Source organism: Talpa occidentalis, unplaced genomic scaffold (assembly GCF_014898055.3).
Source record: "Talpa occidentalis isolate TD23 unplaced genomic scaffold, MPIMG_talOcc4v2.1, whole genome shotgun sequence".
Taxonomy (NCBI): Eukaryota; Metazoa; Chordata; class Mammalia; order Eulipotyphla; family Talpidae; genus Talpa; species Talpa occidentalis.
The window spans coordinates 95,696,795-95,714,887 of NW_026555331.1; the positions used below are offsets into that span (position 1 = coordinate 95,696,795).

The 18,093-nt window shown below is 39.9% G+C and overlaps 2 protein-coding genes across 2 annotated transcripts in view; one reads left to right on the forward strand and one right to left on the reverse strand.

Moving 5' to 3' along the window:
- Nucleotides 1-4,383, reverse strand: part of ANKMY2 (ankyrin repeat and MYND domain containing 2) — a 30,550-nt gene extending 26,167 nt beyond the window's left edge. The window contains exon 1 of the mRNA XM_037508440.2: nucleotides 4,111-4,383. Coding sequence (XP_037364337.1) covers nucleotides 4,111-4,177 — 67 coding nt within the window. The 5' untranslated portion in view covers nucleotides 4,178-4,383. The remainder of the gene's footprint in view (nucleotides 1-4,110) is intronic.
- Nucleotides 4,384-4,734: 351 nt separating this feature from the next.
- The window catches only part of BZW2 (basic leucine zipper and W2 domains 2), a 55,978-nt gene continuing 42,619 nt past the window's right edge, over nucleotides 4,735-18,093 (forward strand). The window contains exon 1 of the mRNA XM_037508453.2: nucleotides 4,735-4,877. The gene's annotated coding sequence lies outside the window, so the exon portion shown is untranslated. The remainder of the gene's footprint in view (nucleotides 4,878-18,093) is intronic.

Genomic DNA, 18,093 nt, shown 5'->3' on the forward strand with positions numbered 1-18,093 from the left:
GTAGAAAGCAGAGATAGTAGTACCCATTCCAGAGGACTCTGGAGAGTACATAGAACATGTCCTAATGTGGAGCATATAGGAAATCCTTAGTACATATTCGATGCTCAGATATTTTATATTCAGAACAGCATAGTATCATCCATTGTGACATTTCTAATATACAGATTGGGACTCTAAGTCTCTGTTGAAAACCAGTAAATGTAGCCAAAATAAACAAAAAGGGAGAAACAAATCTGTGTCTCCCAGTATTCCATCAGAATACCATGCGATCTGGATATGAATGGGTTTCAATAATTATTTAATGGAATCCCCTAAAAGAGATTACTTTAAGGACTATGTGCAAGTTAAGAATTTAAAAACTGTTTGGCTTATTAGTTGCTGTAATGTTTATGTGTAAAAATATTTAAAATCTCTAAATTTTAACAGAATAATATGTCGATATTGGCTTAATCAGATATAAAGTTACAGCTATATTTTAAAACTAATGACTTCTAATTATAACATGTTTTGAAACTTAATTTAAGCATGAGTTTTCTGAAAGTTCTTCTACTTGAAACTATTTTTAGACTTTGTAGCAAAAATGACCTTAAGTTGGGATTATGAAACACTGCAAAAAAATTAGTTATCTAAGAATTTACAAGACCATATCAATAGAATAGTGAACTCTCTCAGGAGGAACTGTTCTAAAAGTACCCAAAAGCAATGAGCTGTATGCTCTGGTCTGTAATTCCCACCTATAGTCTTCTTAACTTCTGGAGGGCAGTGACTAGCAAAAGGGAGACACACAAATATTTGATAAGTTTATTTTAGATAAGATAAGATAAGATGACAGGTCAGACTTGGCTGAAAATTGTTAGTTCCAAGTACTAAAACTACTCATGTAGCACTTCTCGAAGTTGAGAAATGTGCCAATGGGGAAAAATAATAAGAACTCTATCCACTAACATGCTTTGAAAAATGGCTTTGAGTACAAATCTAAAATTTTGCTGATCACATTTGTTCAACGATAAACCGAATAATTTTTTTAAAGATTTATTTATTTATTTATTTATTTATTTATTTATTTATTTATTTATACAAGCACTGGGTACAGTCAGAAGCACGGGAGGGTTAGAGAATTCACCAGAGCCAGAGCGGGGAGCAGAGCAGGCAGAAGGACCGAAGTACATTGCTGAGGGGAGCAGCGGGCGGCAGGAAAGGTCTGTGCGCCATGTGGGACCCTCCTCTGGTGGCCGGGGAGCAGCGGGGGATTGAACTGGCGCTGCAGAGGCTGCGTGTAGCTTCGCAACCCAGCGCTCAACCGCTGCGCCATCAGGGAGGCCCTAAACCAAATAATTTTACAAATTAAATGCACACAAAAGTACACAATCATTACAGTTCAACTTAAAATCAATATCACTTGACAGATCATGTTTTGCTGAAATTACAATGCCTTTCAAAGCGAATATAGGATTCACTGCTACCTGGGGCTGGTTTCATCACTTGGTTAGCCTGTTTTCAAGTACAGTATATTTCTTGGATTATGGACCAGTTGATATCTCAGCCCTGCAACTTACTACCTGAGTGACATTGGACAAGTTACCTAACTTCTCAATATCTCAGTATCTTTGTCTATAAAGTGGAGATTACCATATTAACAGGCAACATAAATAGTATGCTTTATGCATAATAAATGAATGCTTTACATATACTAACTCATTTCATCCTCATAACAATGTTGCGATGTGATGTGGGAACCAGTTTTCACATGGAGAATCTGAAGCTCAGAAACAGTAACTTGCCCAAGGCTACATCACCAAATGACTGCAGGATTCCAAACCAGATCTTTAGGGTTAACTACCATCCCATGCTCTCTCATGTTATTGCTTAAACATGATTCCTAGTTTATCGAGATGAAATGGATACATCTAAAGAGCTTAAAATTATAACTGGCTCATAATAACACTCAAAAATGTTGGCTATGTTCTTTCCTCATATTACCCATTTCTTTTCTTTGAGAAGTACTGTGATATCTCACAGATCTTCATTTAAAAGGAATGTATCAGAGCCTCCCTGGTGGCACAGGGGTTAAATTCTCAGCACTATCAAGCTATCACCAGCCACTGAGGCCTGAGTTTTCTGCCTGAGTTCAATCCCAGGCCAGGGAGGGAGCCAACCCATATGGTGAAGCAGACCTCTCCTGTCTTACCTGCTGCTCCCCTCAGCAGTGTATTTCAGTAGATCCACCTGTTCTGCTCCCCACTCTGTCTCTAGTGAATCCTCTCACCACCACCCCCACCTCTGGCCTATCCCCAGTTCTTGTATGCATAAATAAATAAAATAAATATTTAAAAAGAATGTATCGCATTCTTTTCTCATAGACTTGGGCTAATTAAATCAGTGAAATGTAGTAAGTGCAACTTGATGCATGTTATGGGCCCAGAAATAGTACAGCACTAACCAGAATAAATTCAGTGTTTTATTTAATCTTCAAAATAAAATATGGTGGTCACCTAAGATTATATCCAAGGATTTCACACACACACACTCTCTCACCCTTTCAGAGACCCATTTTATAAAGTTGTTCACTAGCTTAGACTTTTGAGAGAACAGCATAGCTCTGGACGGAATAAAAACAATCTGTATTTCTGGCGGAGTGTGAATTGATCATTTGTCTGTTTTTTGCCCAACGCAGTACCTGGCACACAGCTGGGATTCACATGTTTGCTGAACCCAATCCTAGAGTCATGAAAGGCAGGGAGAAATTATCCAGAGTGACAGGCAGAACAGAAAGACACCCATGCCAAATAGGTTATCCAGAACGGTGCAGAACAAACAAAAACATCAATTCAAAATTCCACAATTCTAAGCAAAGGACACTGATTTTATATAAATAGCTGTGACCAAGTTATACGTGTTGAGATCAGAATGGCAAGGACTCAGTTCACCAGCATTTGTTGAGTTCAAATTCCATTATTTTTTTCCTTGTCAGTATAAAGAATAAAACTGCCTGACTCGCTGGAAGTCCAGATTTGAGTCTGGCTACTTAGAAAGAAGACGGGAAACTTGGAATCCTTTGTGCCGCAGTGATTGCCCTCTCGGCCATGCGAGAGCACACGGAGCCAGCTCATGCTGGAACTTGAAACAACCACATTTAACTATGCCCGCAGCTTATGCACCCCATTCCCCGCGCTGTCACGGTGCAGAAGCCACGTAGTCACGTTGATGTCACCTGCCAGGTAACGGGACTTAGCAAAGAATTCCTCTGGGACTTCCACTCCGGGACTGGGGTGGGGGGTAGGGTAGGAGGGGGGACTGGTTTTTAGTTCGTCCCGAGAAGGCTGTGTCCCGCTCCCTAAAACCACGGCGGAAGTGGGGCTAAAGCTGGGAGAGTCAAAAGGAAAGTGCGGACGAGCGCGATAAGGCGATCCCAGCAGTGCTCAGTGCATCCAGGGGCGTGGACGCCACGCCGACCTCCTAGCATCTCTGCGGGATCCTGCGGCTTCTAGAGGCTCCCAAAAAGAAGCCGGTGCGATCCAGGACGCAGAGGGCTCAGCGTAGCGCACTTCAGACCTAGTTTTGCGCTCCTATAAAGAACCGTTCTCCTTAGGAGCTCCTTCCACCCCCAATCGGAGGCGGGGACATCCCAGGGATCCAGATCTTTCGGCCTCCGGAAGTCGAAACGGCCCTCAGACACCCGTCTAAGAGCCTAAAACTACCAGGCCACTGTGGCCAAGACGAATGGTAGTAAAAATCATCAGGGGCGTTTTGAAGAATGTATATTCTGGGGCCCACACCCGGGGGAGGCTAATTATAATCGGAGCCAGGACCTGGAAATGTGTATCTTTCCAAGAGCTGATTCAGAGGACGGACCGCCGCAACCTGTGCTCATCCCCCTGAAAGCCTCGCCCTCCCCACCTCTACGCCCGCCTCGGGTCCCAGACCGGAGAGAAACGCTCATTCCCGGAGGTGGGGGGCGGGGGGCGGGGGAGGCTCTAACCTCGCGGAACTGCAGCCCGGGGTCAGTCAGGCCAAGGGGCGCCTCCCCGGCTGCGCCACGCCCCCCCAACACCCCCCCTCTCCGCCCCCGGTCAGACTGGCAGAGCCCCGGTGCCAGTGCGGCACCCCTACCTTTCCCGATGACTTCCAGCAGCTCCTTTTCCTCCTGGGTCAGCTCGCCTTTCTTTATGTGAACCATTGCTCCCGCCAGCTTGAAGGTTATTCTGTTTCTCTGCAAGTGCTGGAAAGAAAGGACGTGTCAGCGTGAGCAATGCCAGCCGCACCGGGGCACCTCGAGACCTGGACACCAGGAGCCCGGCGCGGAAGTGCTGAAGGCGCCTCTCCCTCCCGGGCCGGCGAGCAGCGGGCGAGCTCCGGCGAGCCTCGGGCCGTCCCCGCAGGCCCGGCCGCAGGCCCCGCCCCCGGCGCGGCATTGGCGGCAGCGGGAGGAGGAGCTGCAGGAGGCGGCAGCCCGCGCCTCCCATTGGAACTGCCCGAGGAGGCGCCACCACCTGGAGCCCCGCGGAGGGGGGATTAAATTCCTCTTGCACGTTCGCCACCCGTATCCTGTCACGTTCAGACATTTGGACCCAGGAAACATTCACTAGTCCCTCCGCGGAATGGATGTGTCTGGGTCTGGTGTCGAGGGGGTGTCGACTTCTCCGACGCTCGCTGCATCCCCCCCCCTTTCCCCGAGAGTGGCGCGGCCCGGGCCTGGGGCGGGCTGGAGGCGGGGGCGGCGCGGGAGGCGGGGCTGCGCCGGGCTCCGTGTGTCGATGTCAATGTGTCTGTCCTTCACTCCTCCATTGTCTGCCGCCGTCGCTGCTGCAGCCGCTCCAGCCGCTGCCGGAATCGCCGCAGCCTCCAGCCTCGCGCGTCGCCGCTACCTCCTCAGACAGGTGAGGCGCGACCCAGGTGGGGCAGGGCTAGCGGGGGGTTCTGCGGGAGCCACGGTCGCCGTCCTGCTGGGGGCTTCCACCCGGGCCGAAGCTGGCGGCGAGGAAGCATGTGCCTTCTCGGGCGTCTTCCTGCCTCTCGGTGGGGATGCCTCCTCGCCGCCCCGTACCTGTGCCGCGGCATCCGTGCCCCGGAGGGAAGACCTAGCACTCGCCACGTTGGTCCGCCGGGGCGGACCCCGGCCAGTGTGCGGGCCGTGGCCGGCCACGCGGTGGGAAGTGGCGGGTGCACATCTGGTGCGTGGCGCCGCCGGGTTCGGCTCCCGGGGAGACTGGGGCTGGGGCGCTGGGCTAGGGGTGCGGTGGCGAGAAGAGCTCCCCTTTACGAGCTAGGTGACCGCGTGACGAGGATACTCCCGGGGGAAGGTAGTTTTCCTTTGGCAAGCCTCAGCCCTTCTCACTCCCCCTGCCCCCCAAATCACTACTTGTCATCTCCAGTGGTCTCTGTGGAAGCTGTGGAAGACGACCGAATCTCCTCGCCCTGCGCAGCCTGTTAGGGATGTTAAGGAGGAAATTTACACTTGGACTAATACTCCGCTTATGAGACGGCCTGGGAGAGGGGAGGAGAATGGGCCGCCTCACTCTGCTAGAGTTCGCCAGTCTCTTTGTAACTCAGATGTTGAGATTTATGGAAATTGGGAGGGGAGAGGAAAGGGCGGAGATTAAATTAGTTTTACTGTCTATATATAGCCTTAGATTAGCCTCTTAATCCAGTCTTTATTCACCTTCTGTGAGCGACCTGGAGCTTCGACCATAGGTAGCTAAAGGTGTAAGAACAAGTGTATATCCTCCTGTGGCTTAGAAACAAGACTTCCTTGCTAATATGAAGTCAGTCATTCCTCCAGCGCGCGCATCCATATTTACGGCGTCACTGAAAGCTTCCTTAGAAATTAGTGTTTACGTTTTTAACTTGCTTTTGTACAGATTAATACTGATGTTTTTCCCAAGACCCATGTGTATCAAAAAGAAATATTTGAATAATTATCTAGATGTTTTTGGTTAAGCATCCACACCACCACTCTCCACAGTGCTGTATATGAAATGAAATGCATTTTCCCCTGGCCTTATGCCTTCGTTTTTTTTCCCTGAAGCACTAACACTTCTGAAATTTTGGAATATGTTCATCATTATTCCTGCCTTTAACAGAAATCTTTCCTAAACTCCAGCTGTTCTCATTTCTAATGCTTCATCTTTAGAGGCTGGGACAGATCTGAGCTAGAACATCTCGCATGAAAATGGTTTGAAATTATTCATCTCAGTGTATAACAAAGAAACTTTTGTTTGACGATTTAATAATGGTGTGGCTGTTCAGACAAGAGTATGGCTTTGAGAGTGGACAATCATTTGTAACACAGAATGCTGTTACTGCCACAGTTACAACTGATTTACAACAGTATTATACAGAAGAAACCTAAGGCAGTGCTTACAGAGTAACCTCCTTTAACATGTGTGATTTACCATCTTACACCAAATACATGGCCACAATTGGGTGTGTCGTTGCCAGTATTTCCATCTCTTCTGCCAAATTGGGGCCATGGTTACTTGAAGGTCACACCTGTTTGTCTCACTGGGATTGTCAGTTCCTCAAGGCTGGTAACTTATTATCTATTTTCTTGAGGCCTTATGGCACCTGCTGTCCTCTGTGAATACATTACTTTAATAAATTTGTGGTCAGTGACATTAAAGACAAAAGTTAACCTCTCCTTAGAAATTCAGATAAATGAGCTTAAATTTCTAGAAACATATATAATGAATAGTATTCATAAGATGGATCACATTAATCATTTTGTACATTTTAAATAGTTATATAGGGAAAAGATTAGCTAATGAGCTATACCTTTAGACTTTTCTTATCCTTAGAATGTATTCAAATCAAGTAAGTTTGTCTATAATAAAATAGACACTGGGCCTCCCCGGTGGCGCAGCAGTTGAGCGCTGGGTTGCGAAGCTGCCCGCAGCCTCTGCTGCGCCGGTTCGATACCCGGCTGCTCCCCGGCCACTGAAGGAGAGTCCCACATGGCGCACAGACCTCTCCTGCCGCCCGCTGCTCCCCTCAGCAGTGTACTTCGGTCCTTCTGCCTGCTCTGCTCCCTGCTCTGGCTCTGGTGAATTCTCTCACCCTCCCGTACTTCTGACTGTACCCAGTGCATGTATAAACAAAACAAATAAATAAATAAATAAATAAAACATGCCTCTATAAAAAAAATAAAATAAAATAAAAATTAAAAAGATAATAAAATAGACACTACTCATTGAGTATTTAGTGTATGCTAGATATTCTACTAGATGCTTTGTATGGAATTATTTTAATTGTTATATTGATCCAGCAATTTTCCAGTGTTATTCCTATTTCTGCAAATGAAAAGAAAGAAACTAAAGGAACTTAATTTGCCTTATGCCCCCGCAGTTAGGTAGAGTCATTATCAAATTTGGAACCTAGATTTGTATCTAAAAGTTTTTCTCTTTCTGCTTTTCTCTGCCCAGTGCTTGGCAGTAAAGGGGAGGATTATGTATTCTTTTACTCAGCCAAGAGATAACACTTCATTTGGTTCAGTTTGCCAGAGGTACAAAAATCTCCCTTGTGTTTCTTTTGCCAATCCCTTTTTCATGCCCTAAAACCATGGCTTCTATTTCTCTCATATCCACCCTGAACTATTTTATGTGTTGTAAGCATATTACCACTGTTTCTTTGTTTTTGTAATAGAAATGAGAGCATCCTAACACACACTTTGCCTCTGTGTAATGGAATTTGTGTTATGTTTTGGTCTCTTTTGTTTCTTTTTTCTTCTTTCAAAGAATAATTTCTGAAATTCTGTGCCCTTTCATCTCTCTTCTGCTGCACCACCCTAGACCTCTCCTGACCTGCTGCAGTGGATTCCTAACTAGCCTGCTTCTCTCACCTCACACCATCCAACCAACTCAAGGAATTGCCAGTCCAGTAAACATTGAACAACTATCATCCACGCAAGGGTGAGGCATACTCTATAAACACAAAACTGATTGACTTGCAACAGGTCAATGGCTTTCTACTGGCTACAGAATAGAGACCCAGGTCCTGGAAGGCTCCAAGTTTTAGTCCCAGCCAGCATTTCCAGTCAGCCAGCCCCTCCCACAGGCTCTGCTTTAAGGCACCACTCTGCTGTTTCCCTAACTTGCCAGTAATTTCCACCCCTTTGTTCCTGTTTTTTGCTTCCTGGAATGACCTCCCTTCCCTCTTCACTGAGTCTTTCTCCACCCCAGATCTGATGAACTGTTTGACACTCACAATACTGCTTAAATGTAACCTCTTCCCTCCAACATTCAGGATTACTTCTTCCACCCCATCTGGTGAGGGAAGCACAGACACTAATAAACTCATTTATTCATGTCCCTCAGCAAGGGGATAAGTAAAATATTTACAAGGAGTTGCTGGAACAATTATGGACATCCTCCATATCTCTCCTCCCTTAAGAGCCTACTGTCTCCTCCCCAAAACTAGCATCATTGCTTCTTTGCTTTGAATCGACAATATCTAAATCAAGATCTTTTTCATTTTGTTAGTTTGACTAGATTATAAATTCACTAGGTCTATTTTACCTTTGTTTCTCCAGATTGTAATCCAGGGCCTTGCACCTCAGGTATGCTCAGTACAGATGGAGTTCAATTCAGTTTGGTCTCTACATTATTTTAGGTGGATTTGTTTCCCTACTTGACTAATCCTTCCTGGCAGTGTGAGGTGATGTGACAATAAGCACACAAATTCATAACCAAGGGCAGAAGGTCTTTAAATGTTTTAGGTCTCAAACTGCTTCACATTCTGATAAATGCTATCAACCAAAAAAATAAAAAAGGCTCTTGTGCATGTTACAGAATTTGAATGCCATTTCTGAATTCCCCATTAAAGCCCCTGACCTCCAGTTCTCTGCTTCAAGAGAATACTGTTTCCTTTTTATTGCAGGGGAATAGCTAATTTTGGGGACTCAGAGCTATTGGAATTTTTTTTCCTTGATATTTGTCTTTTCTTAGACTTAAGTACCATTTCCTGAGTAAGAGATTTAATTTTAAGGAATATTTCCTTTCAGCTGTGAAAATTATGGTTATATTTCTAAAAGATCCCTGCTCTTTAGAAATGTATTATTAAAGGAGGGAATAATCATGACATCAGATTTGCTTCAATATAATGTGTGACAATGAGAGACAGGGGCTGAGTAAAAGTATAAATGAGACAAAGTTGCCTGTTGTGAGTGATTGAAACTGGGTGATAAGTACATTGATTTCTTCATTCTGTTCTACTTTTGGATGCTTGAAATTTTCTGTAATGAAATTTTGAAAAGGAAATTTTGAAAGTATTGCAGTTTTAGAAATTCTTGTTTTTTTAACAAAATATAAGAAAATCAACATGAATACAAAAGATCTTTCTCTATAGTTGGAATTTAGTTTATGCAATTCATTTGAATGTTAAAACAGTTGCGCCTAAATCTGCAAAAGATTGTCTCATGAACAATGCACTTCCATAAACTGTTCACATCACATTTTATCTTCTCCACAAAATTAAAAGGTAGGTGGCATTTCTCAGTGCTTGTGTCACAGGCTTATGAATATCTTACTGGCAGCAAACCTTCATCATTTTTAGAGACTGAAAAGGTAATCTGTAGACAAGTCTGAACAAGGGGTGCACATATATTTAGCTTAACTGAGAAAATCAAGATGTGAATGAAGTGAAGATACTGGTTTTCTTCTATGTTTCATAAACTACCTCATTCCAGAAGTCATTTCCAAAAAGCATACCAAAAGTGTTGTAAATAGTATCAACATTATTAGGATAAGTGCACTAATGTAGGAAAGTCAGTAGCAGGTTGTATCTGCAAGGTTCCTTTTCAGAATTGTTTACCTTATAACTTCATAACATATATGTCTTATGTTTGTTTATTTTATATAGTTTGGACTTATTAAATGTTAACGTTTCCCCAAAGGCCAATGTGTAGTTTTTTTGTTTCATTTACAACATGTCTTCTAGACTTTGAAGTTTTCTTTTTTTTCTTATTTTTTTTTTCAGTTTGTAATAAAGCTTTAAAACCAAGTCTTAACAATGTCTGAGGACAATGTAGCCAGTCTACTATCAATGCCAGATAATGTCAAAGCACACATTAGTTTATATCCAACTTCAGCTCGTATTTATTTTATTTATTTTTTGTTTTGTTTGCATATTTATTTTAGATATATCACTCTGGAATTTAAAACTTTTATGTTGGTGCTTCTGAGTATAATAAAACTGTTCCAGTAATTAAAAATAGAAAGCTAGTTCTACATCAGAAGGAAAAGGGTATCATTTACCTTCTCAATAAATACTTCAAAGCTAGAAAATTGGTATTATTCTCTCTTGTCATTTTGTTATCTATTGTGAAATTTTGTTAGACCCAACAGACAAAGCTGCTCTTCAAACTACACTCATCAGCCTCTGGGTAAACTCTCTTCCTGGTCTGTTGATTGTGGAGTAAAGCTGCTCTGCTCCGCTAAGCAGCCTCTTCTGATCTGGGAGATAATGATTGTGGATGGTCCCAAGACACAGCCAAGCCTGGCCCTAGACCTGACTCCTGGTTGCAACCTCCAGCCTCTGTGATTTTTCAAGGCAATTTCCCTTGCCTTTTTAGTTTCTTCATTTTTTGAAAAATAGAGATACTAATCAAACTTACAGGGTGATTTTGAGGATCTTTAAGGATACCCTGTGAACTATAAAATGTTATATAAAAATGAAGCATTATTTTTAGGACCAATTCTGTTACATTTGTACAGTTGGGAAGCATATGAATAACACAATTATAAGCTTCCTTGTTAAATCATTTCAAAGTGAAAATTGTATAGTCATGCATATGTACCCATAAGCCATCATCCTACATTTTGGAAGATAAAAATTATTTTTAAAGAGAGACTTTTTCCTAAAAGATATAATTCCAATAATTTTTATCTCAGGATTTGCATTGTTTTTTATGTAAATAAGAAAGAGCTTGGTGTGCATCTGTTATGTTCAAGGAATCGCAGAGGATAAGACATAGTCTTTGTCTTTGAGGTTTCATACTCTGCTCCTGGAGAAGAGGGCATTCCCTAAAACAACAGGATCTAAAGTAATCATCTAGCCCTACCCTGCTCTTGTCAGCCTTTCAGAGCAAGCACCTTTCACAACTTTCCTAGCCTGCAGTCTGGTTGCCAATCATTCAGCTTTATTTAAACAATGTTGTTATCCACCCAACCTCCCTTGCTCCTGGAAAACCCTCTTCCATCTTTTACTGCATCAAATTTTATTCAGATCCTTCTCAACTCAAATGACCTCTCCACAAAACCTTCTCCAGTCCCCAGTTAGAGCTTGCAAACACAAATGTGGATCCAGAATGCGTGGAACTCAGTGGCAAGGTTGATTCGTGGAGAAAATGAGTCTGAAAGAATTGGTGAATATATGGGCAGCTGAGCCAGAAAATGGATAGCTGCCCAGTGAGAACAACCCTCAAGAAAACAGCTCTATCATAAGATATTGTAAATATTTGAAAAATAAGTATTGACCATACTGAAACTGATTCATTCTAAGGTATGTTTTCCTTAATATGCCAACTTTTTAAAATCTTAAAAGTAGGTTATATTTTAAAATACACTTGGATGATGTGTTCTTTATCTCACTAATTTACAAAATGTGGTACTCCATGTTTAAATTAAAAATTATAAACCAGTATCTTCAGTATTGGTAGTAGCGGGAAAGTTGATAATGGACATAAGAAATCAGAAAAAAAAAATACACTTAAAATTTGTATTTATTGTCTTTGAATACAAAATGTTTTCCTATTTATTCAGTATAGTTAGAATATGAATAAATATCCAAAACAGCTCAACAATGAGTAGGAAATTCTTTGTGAAATTTATTTTGAATCTCTGATCCACATTTTATTTTAAAGGGATTTTAGTACTCATCATTCTCTCAATTTGATTTTTTTTCTATTGATCTGCTCTAGTGTTTTTGATACTTTTATTGATAATTGAAATAAAGACACTGCTAAAACAATCAAACCTGAGAGATCTACCTCAGGAATTTAATAGTTAGAATTACATGTATTATTTTAATGCAGATTTGTAGTTGTCACTAGGCATTTCTACAGCATTTTTCCTTTGAATCTATTAGGGAAAAAATATGAATTTAAAATAAGTTCCAAATTAAAAATATATATATAAAACATCTACCTATATTAGCAAAGCCTGTACAAAAATGCTTTTCATTCTTAGCGCACTCTGATTTCTGTATTGAAGCTCTGTGTTTCTTGACTTAGCTAAAGATCTTTAGGGCAGTTGGGTGCCAAGTGGAATGATTTGACCTGTTCTAAATTTAGCATATGCTAAGTGAAGAGAGCCAAAAATGTTGTGATAGTCTTACTTACAAACTATCACTTTGAAAATAAAGGTTTAAGTAAACTCACTGAATGAACCATTCTTTTGGCAAATGCCAAAATAACAATGCTTTCATTCTTTATAAATTTTTAATGTCAGGTGTATCCTTTGATTTTATTATTAATTTATATCAAAAAAGAACAAAAATACAGTAACACATACAAAAAATAGCAATCAACATTAACATTAAAGATGGTATAATCCTTTGACTTGAATTCTTAATTATAGAAATATGAGTATTTTGATAGGAAAACAATTTAAATCTGTAAGATGTAGAATTATGGTTTTGCATCATGTCTCAAATTATTTTTTCTTAGATGAGGACTTTAAAAATAATTATTAGATGTCCTTTTTTGTGAGGACTTCTAAATAAATTTCAAAAAAAAACCACTACACAGGGGTGAGTAATAATTAGGGATACTAACTCAAGTACCCTAAAGGATGTATCATTAGCCACTATGATATTCTATTGCATTCCTCTTCTTTGTATAGTAACACAAAGGACTTTAAGTTTTTTCAAACTAACCTCGATTGCTTGCTGGATTTACGATCATTTCTAAGAAAAAAAGAACATGACATGTTTTCTTGGTATATATAATAGAATGAAGTTACTATAAACAGGAAGGAGAACCGCGAGTTGATGGTACAGATGAAACTGCTGGCTAGAGGAAAGGGATGTAGCATTGGTGTTTAAGAGTGTGAAGATTGTGTTTTTATTCAAGTTAAACCTTCACAGGAAACAGTTTGACAACAGACTCCTGTAGCACTGGAAACCATGGTGCCATAAATTTCCTACTATTTATGTCCTTAAGTGGCAGGATTTTTGTTAAATCTTCTAACTAAGGGGTTTTTTTTCCTTAATAAAATTCCAAGAACTGTTTGGCATTTTGGAGATAACATATGCTAATTCAGTTTATCCAAGTGCTGAACTAGACTTTAAAATTAATATTTATGCTTTCCTCTAATTGTAAACCATAAAATCTATGAGGCAAATAATGAAAAAGCTAGCAGTCAGAATGCAGTGACTTTGGTTGAAAGGACATCCAGTAAAGACTGAGTTGATCAGATTCTAGCCTTGACTTCCCATGTATGTAAGTTACCAGATGGGCTGGAATTTTTCTCCTTTGATATCTGCTGTATCACCAATGTGAGAATGGAACGCTTGACCTCAGGCAACCGTTGAGATATCTCTGAGGCTTACCAGGGTGTTTGATGAGGGTCTGGGTTTAGAGCTGTGATTTTCAAAGTGTTCCATGATATCACAGATACCAGCTATAAGTTAAAAAGTAAAAGCACATTTAATTATTAAAATGTTGCTAAACACAACTGCAACTCAAATGCATCATATAATGTATTTTAACATACTGGACACTGAATTCTTAACTCAATACCAGATGTTTATGCAGCTTTGTGTGGATCAAAGCTTCTTATGCTAGAAAGTAAATATCATGCAACTTGTCTAATAGGTCCCTGCTGCTTCCTATTGACTAGTTCCAGATGTATCTTTGATACATTCATGTGAGTACAAATGAATGATTTTTTTTTTAAAGATTTATTTATTTATTTATTTATACAAGCTCTGGGTACAGTCAGAAGTGCGGGAGGGTGAGAGAATTCACCAGAGCCTGAGGAGCGGGGAGCAGAGCAGGCAGAAGGACCGAAGTACACTGCTGAGGGGAGCAGCGAGTGGCAGGAGAGTTCTGCGCGCCATGTGGGACCCTCCTCTGGTGGCCGGGGAGCAGCGGGGATCGAACCGGCGCCACAAAGGCTGTGGGCAGCTTCACAACCCAGCGCTCAACCATTGAGCCATCAGGGAGGCCCTACAAAGGAATGATTCGTTGTATGGCTGAACCTTTTTCAAAAGTATATTGAGAGCGTTTATAGTTCTGCAGTGGTCTTTGTTAATTTTCTCTTTTTATGTGGTTCACTCCTATAGAATTGTGACGGGGAGTATATAGTTCCATGTCATAGTATACTGTTCCATCACATAGCATAATGTCCCAAATAAGTCCTAGGCTCTCATGAAATAGACACATGTATCATACATAACTGTGTGCGTATCATATATAACTCTGTGTGTATGTGTACCTTTAAATAGAACTTCATGGCTTGATAAGCTTGAGAAGGTTCCTTCCTGGGAGGATAGAGGCAGAAGTAGCTTAGTTGAAAGAACTCAACATTGAGGAGATATGTTATAACTCCTGCCCATCACCACCTTTTGTTTCTTAAAGGTCCATTACCATGTTTTTTAAATAGTTGATAAAAAGCGAAGTTCTCTGCTGATTGCCAACCTAGGGTGTTTTTTTTCCTAGAAGATTCTTTTTTTCTCTCCTTGATTAAAGTACTGTGAAGACAGTTTCTGAACTCCTTATCTTATAGATCTATTGTACATCCCACAGCATTTTGTAGTTATTCAGTAAATACTGGATGATTATTTTGTTGATTAACTGAAAATAGATTACTGTTTGGACATGATGTTGCTCCAAGCAAAAAAAAATAAAAATAAAAATAAAATAAAATACTGTGAAGAGAGGAACACATTTTAATGCCCCTTTCCTTAATCATTTATCTTCAAACTTCCCATTTGAATTAGTAGTCAAAGTCTCCCATCAGTATTATCTAATAAAACTCACTTCAGTAAATTACTGACTTATTTTCTAGCATTTAACACAATTCCCTGTCTGTAAAGACTTTTTTTTAGAGCAGTTTTAGGTTCACAGCAAAATTAAGAGAATAGTACAGACTTCCCATGTGCTGTCTGCCCCCATATATCCATACCTTTCCCCATTTTATCATCCTCCATCAGTGTTACAAGTGAATGTTTGTGAGGCTGCATGGAATGTTTGATAGAGGTCTGGCACATACTAGATACTCAACATAAATATTCAACTCATTTTCGAAATGCACATATGCCTATTGGTGTAATCTTAGAAAAGATGATTTTTTCTATAAGTATGTATGCCCCCCCCCAGAAAAAATGGAGGATTATACTATATGTTAATATGTGTTCAGTGGTCATTAGTGAAAATCATAAATACAGGAACTTTTTCTCCATGTTTTCCTCTAATTTTTCAACAGTGTGCATAATGAACTGGTTTTATAATCTTTGATTTTTAAGGACTTGTGTTAAAACATTTTTTCTATGACAGGTATTAATATTTTTTATGTCTTTAGTAAATAGTCAAGTGGTATGCTTTATAATACATAAATTGTGTGACCACATATTAATGAGATAAATAAACAATGATAATATAAAACCATAACTTGGTAAGTATGGACCCTAGAATTCATCACCTTATGAGGGTATATATTTACTCTATTGGTAATTCAGTTGACCAATAAATATTTTAAGTTGCTTTTTGAAAAGTACATTATCGCCTTAGAATGCTTTACACAAAAATCAGGCTTACTCCTTTAAAAGTACTGTTACTACTCAGCTTTTTATTTTGGATTCAATATTTTATTAAAAAATATGCACAAAAAGAGCATACATTAGGAGTCTATGGTATGTTATATGTTGAAACACACATACTGACTAACTTCAAAATGTCTTTTTGCAGCAGATTAGACTGAGTTACCTCTGGTGGTTTCCGAAAATTAAATCCTCCACCAAACAATTACATTTCTCATCACTGAAGATAATGGAAAGAATGTCCTGTAGAGTGGAGAAAATTCTAAAAGGAGTTTATAAACTTATTAATCAAAAGGGAGTTTGGTGCATAACACCAATATTAGTTTAATGTATACTTATCCTGTATTGAAGAAAAATTAATTTGATGGGTAACTTCTGGAATATGTATTTTTAATTAATTAGGTTATATAGAAAAATAAGACTTATTTTAAAACATTAAAAACCTTTTCTGTTCAGGAACTTAATTTTTTCTTTTAGGTATTTGTTTTAAATTAGTGGTTAGAACTTACTTTTAAACACCTCATGTCTTATTTTGTGTGCCTGCACATATTTTTAATTTAGCTGTTAACTTTATTCTTTCCATAATGGTGATTTTTTGTAATGTTTAGTCTCATTTTACATACTTCTGCATTTCTCTTCAATCAAGGCTGTAATGTAGAAGACTATTCCCATGGCAGAAATAATGTAGGTAGTGTAGAATGTGGCTAAGCAATTCATAGCTCACTTATGCCAAGGACTTTTGAAGTTTATGAATGTGAAGAATAAAGAACCCCCTCCTCTGATGTAGCAGTAAGGGCATTAAAAGTCATTTTGTACCCAGGACATCCAAACACAAGGCAATACATTAACCAGAATAATGTATTATAAACATCTTCAAATCAAGAATTGAGTCTTCCCCCACCCAGATTGTGTGCTCAATACAGCAAGGTTATTTCCTACTTCATAGCTGGCCAAATTCTGAAAAATATAGAAAGTTTTATATTTCTTTGTGGCAAGCTTTATTCCTGTTAGTCCCAGAAAATGTAGTCACCCCACCCTCAGCCCCCCACCCCAGTTCAGATTTGTGGGCTTTTTTACCTCCGTAAGTTGTTCCTCTTGCCCAACTTCATTTCCTAAAATATGTAGGAAGACCAATGTTTGCCTTTGCTCCATGGTCCTATACATAGAGATTTGCTTTGATTTCTGTGCCAGTTGAGAGTAGATTGTATATTCTTTACTTCTTATTACTTATCCCATATGATTTGTGTGTATTTCCTATGAATAAAATACTTCTCATGCAGAACCAATGTAGTAGTAAAATTCAGTGAATTTAGCTTAGTTATATACTTCCTACTATAGTCTATACACCAATTTCATCAATTATCCCAGTAATGTATTTTATATTATCTCCCCCAATACAGAACTCACTCCAGTATTGCAAACTGCATTTAGTAATGTCCTTTTGGGTTTTTTTTAATCTGACAGTTCTTTATTCTTTGTTTATTTAATACCTTGACATTTTTAAAGAACACAGACCAGGGCTTCCCAGGTGACGCAAGGGGTTAAACACCGCACTGTGAAGCAATTTGTAGCCTCTGCAGCGTGAGTTCAATTCCAGGCCAGCCAGGGAGCAACCCACATGGTGCAGCTGACCTCTCCTGACTCACCCGCTGCTCCCTTCAGTCAATCTGCCTGTTCTGTTCCCCATTCTGTCTCTGGTGAATCCTCTCACCCCTCCACATCTCTGACCTGTACCCAGCTCTTGTATTTATAAATAAATCAATCTTTAAAAAAAAAAAAAAAGAACACAGACCAGTTGTTTTGGTAAGTACCCTAGATACACATTTGTTTCTGGGTGATTAGATTCAAGTCATGCATTTTTTTGATATCTTGTCCTTAGTGGTACTGGTTGTCTTTTGGTTAAGGTGTTACCTTGTTTCTCATTGTGCAGTTATGAATTTTCCTTGTGCAATTTATGTGAAGATGCTTTGAGGCTAATATCCGGCAATTACCTGGGCATGCGCATGTGTACACACACGTACACACGTACACACACACACAAGATTTAGCACATTGGCAAGTCTTATAAGAATCAAATTTTTGGTATGATAATTGCAAAATATTGATTTTCCAACTCCTTTCCTTATTTTTCCACTGAAAGAAAACCTTTCCCTTATGCCCAATTACTCCCTTTTCCCTTGTGCACTGATACATTTGCTTTCTCTAAAATGAAAGTTATGTTTATAGTTCTACAGATTGTTTTTTATTCAATGGCATATTATCCGTTGCTTTTTTTTATTATTTTGGTGCTCAGATTATCTCAAGTTCAGCCAAAATTGTCTCCAAGGTGATTTTTATGTC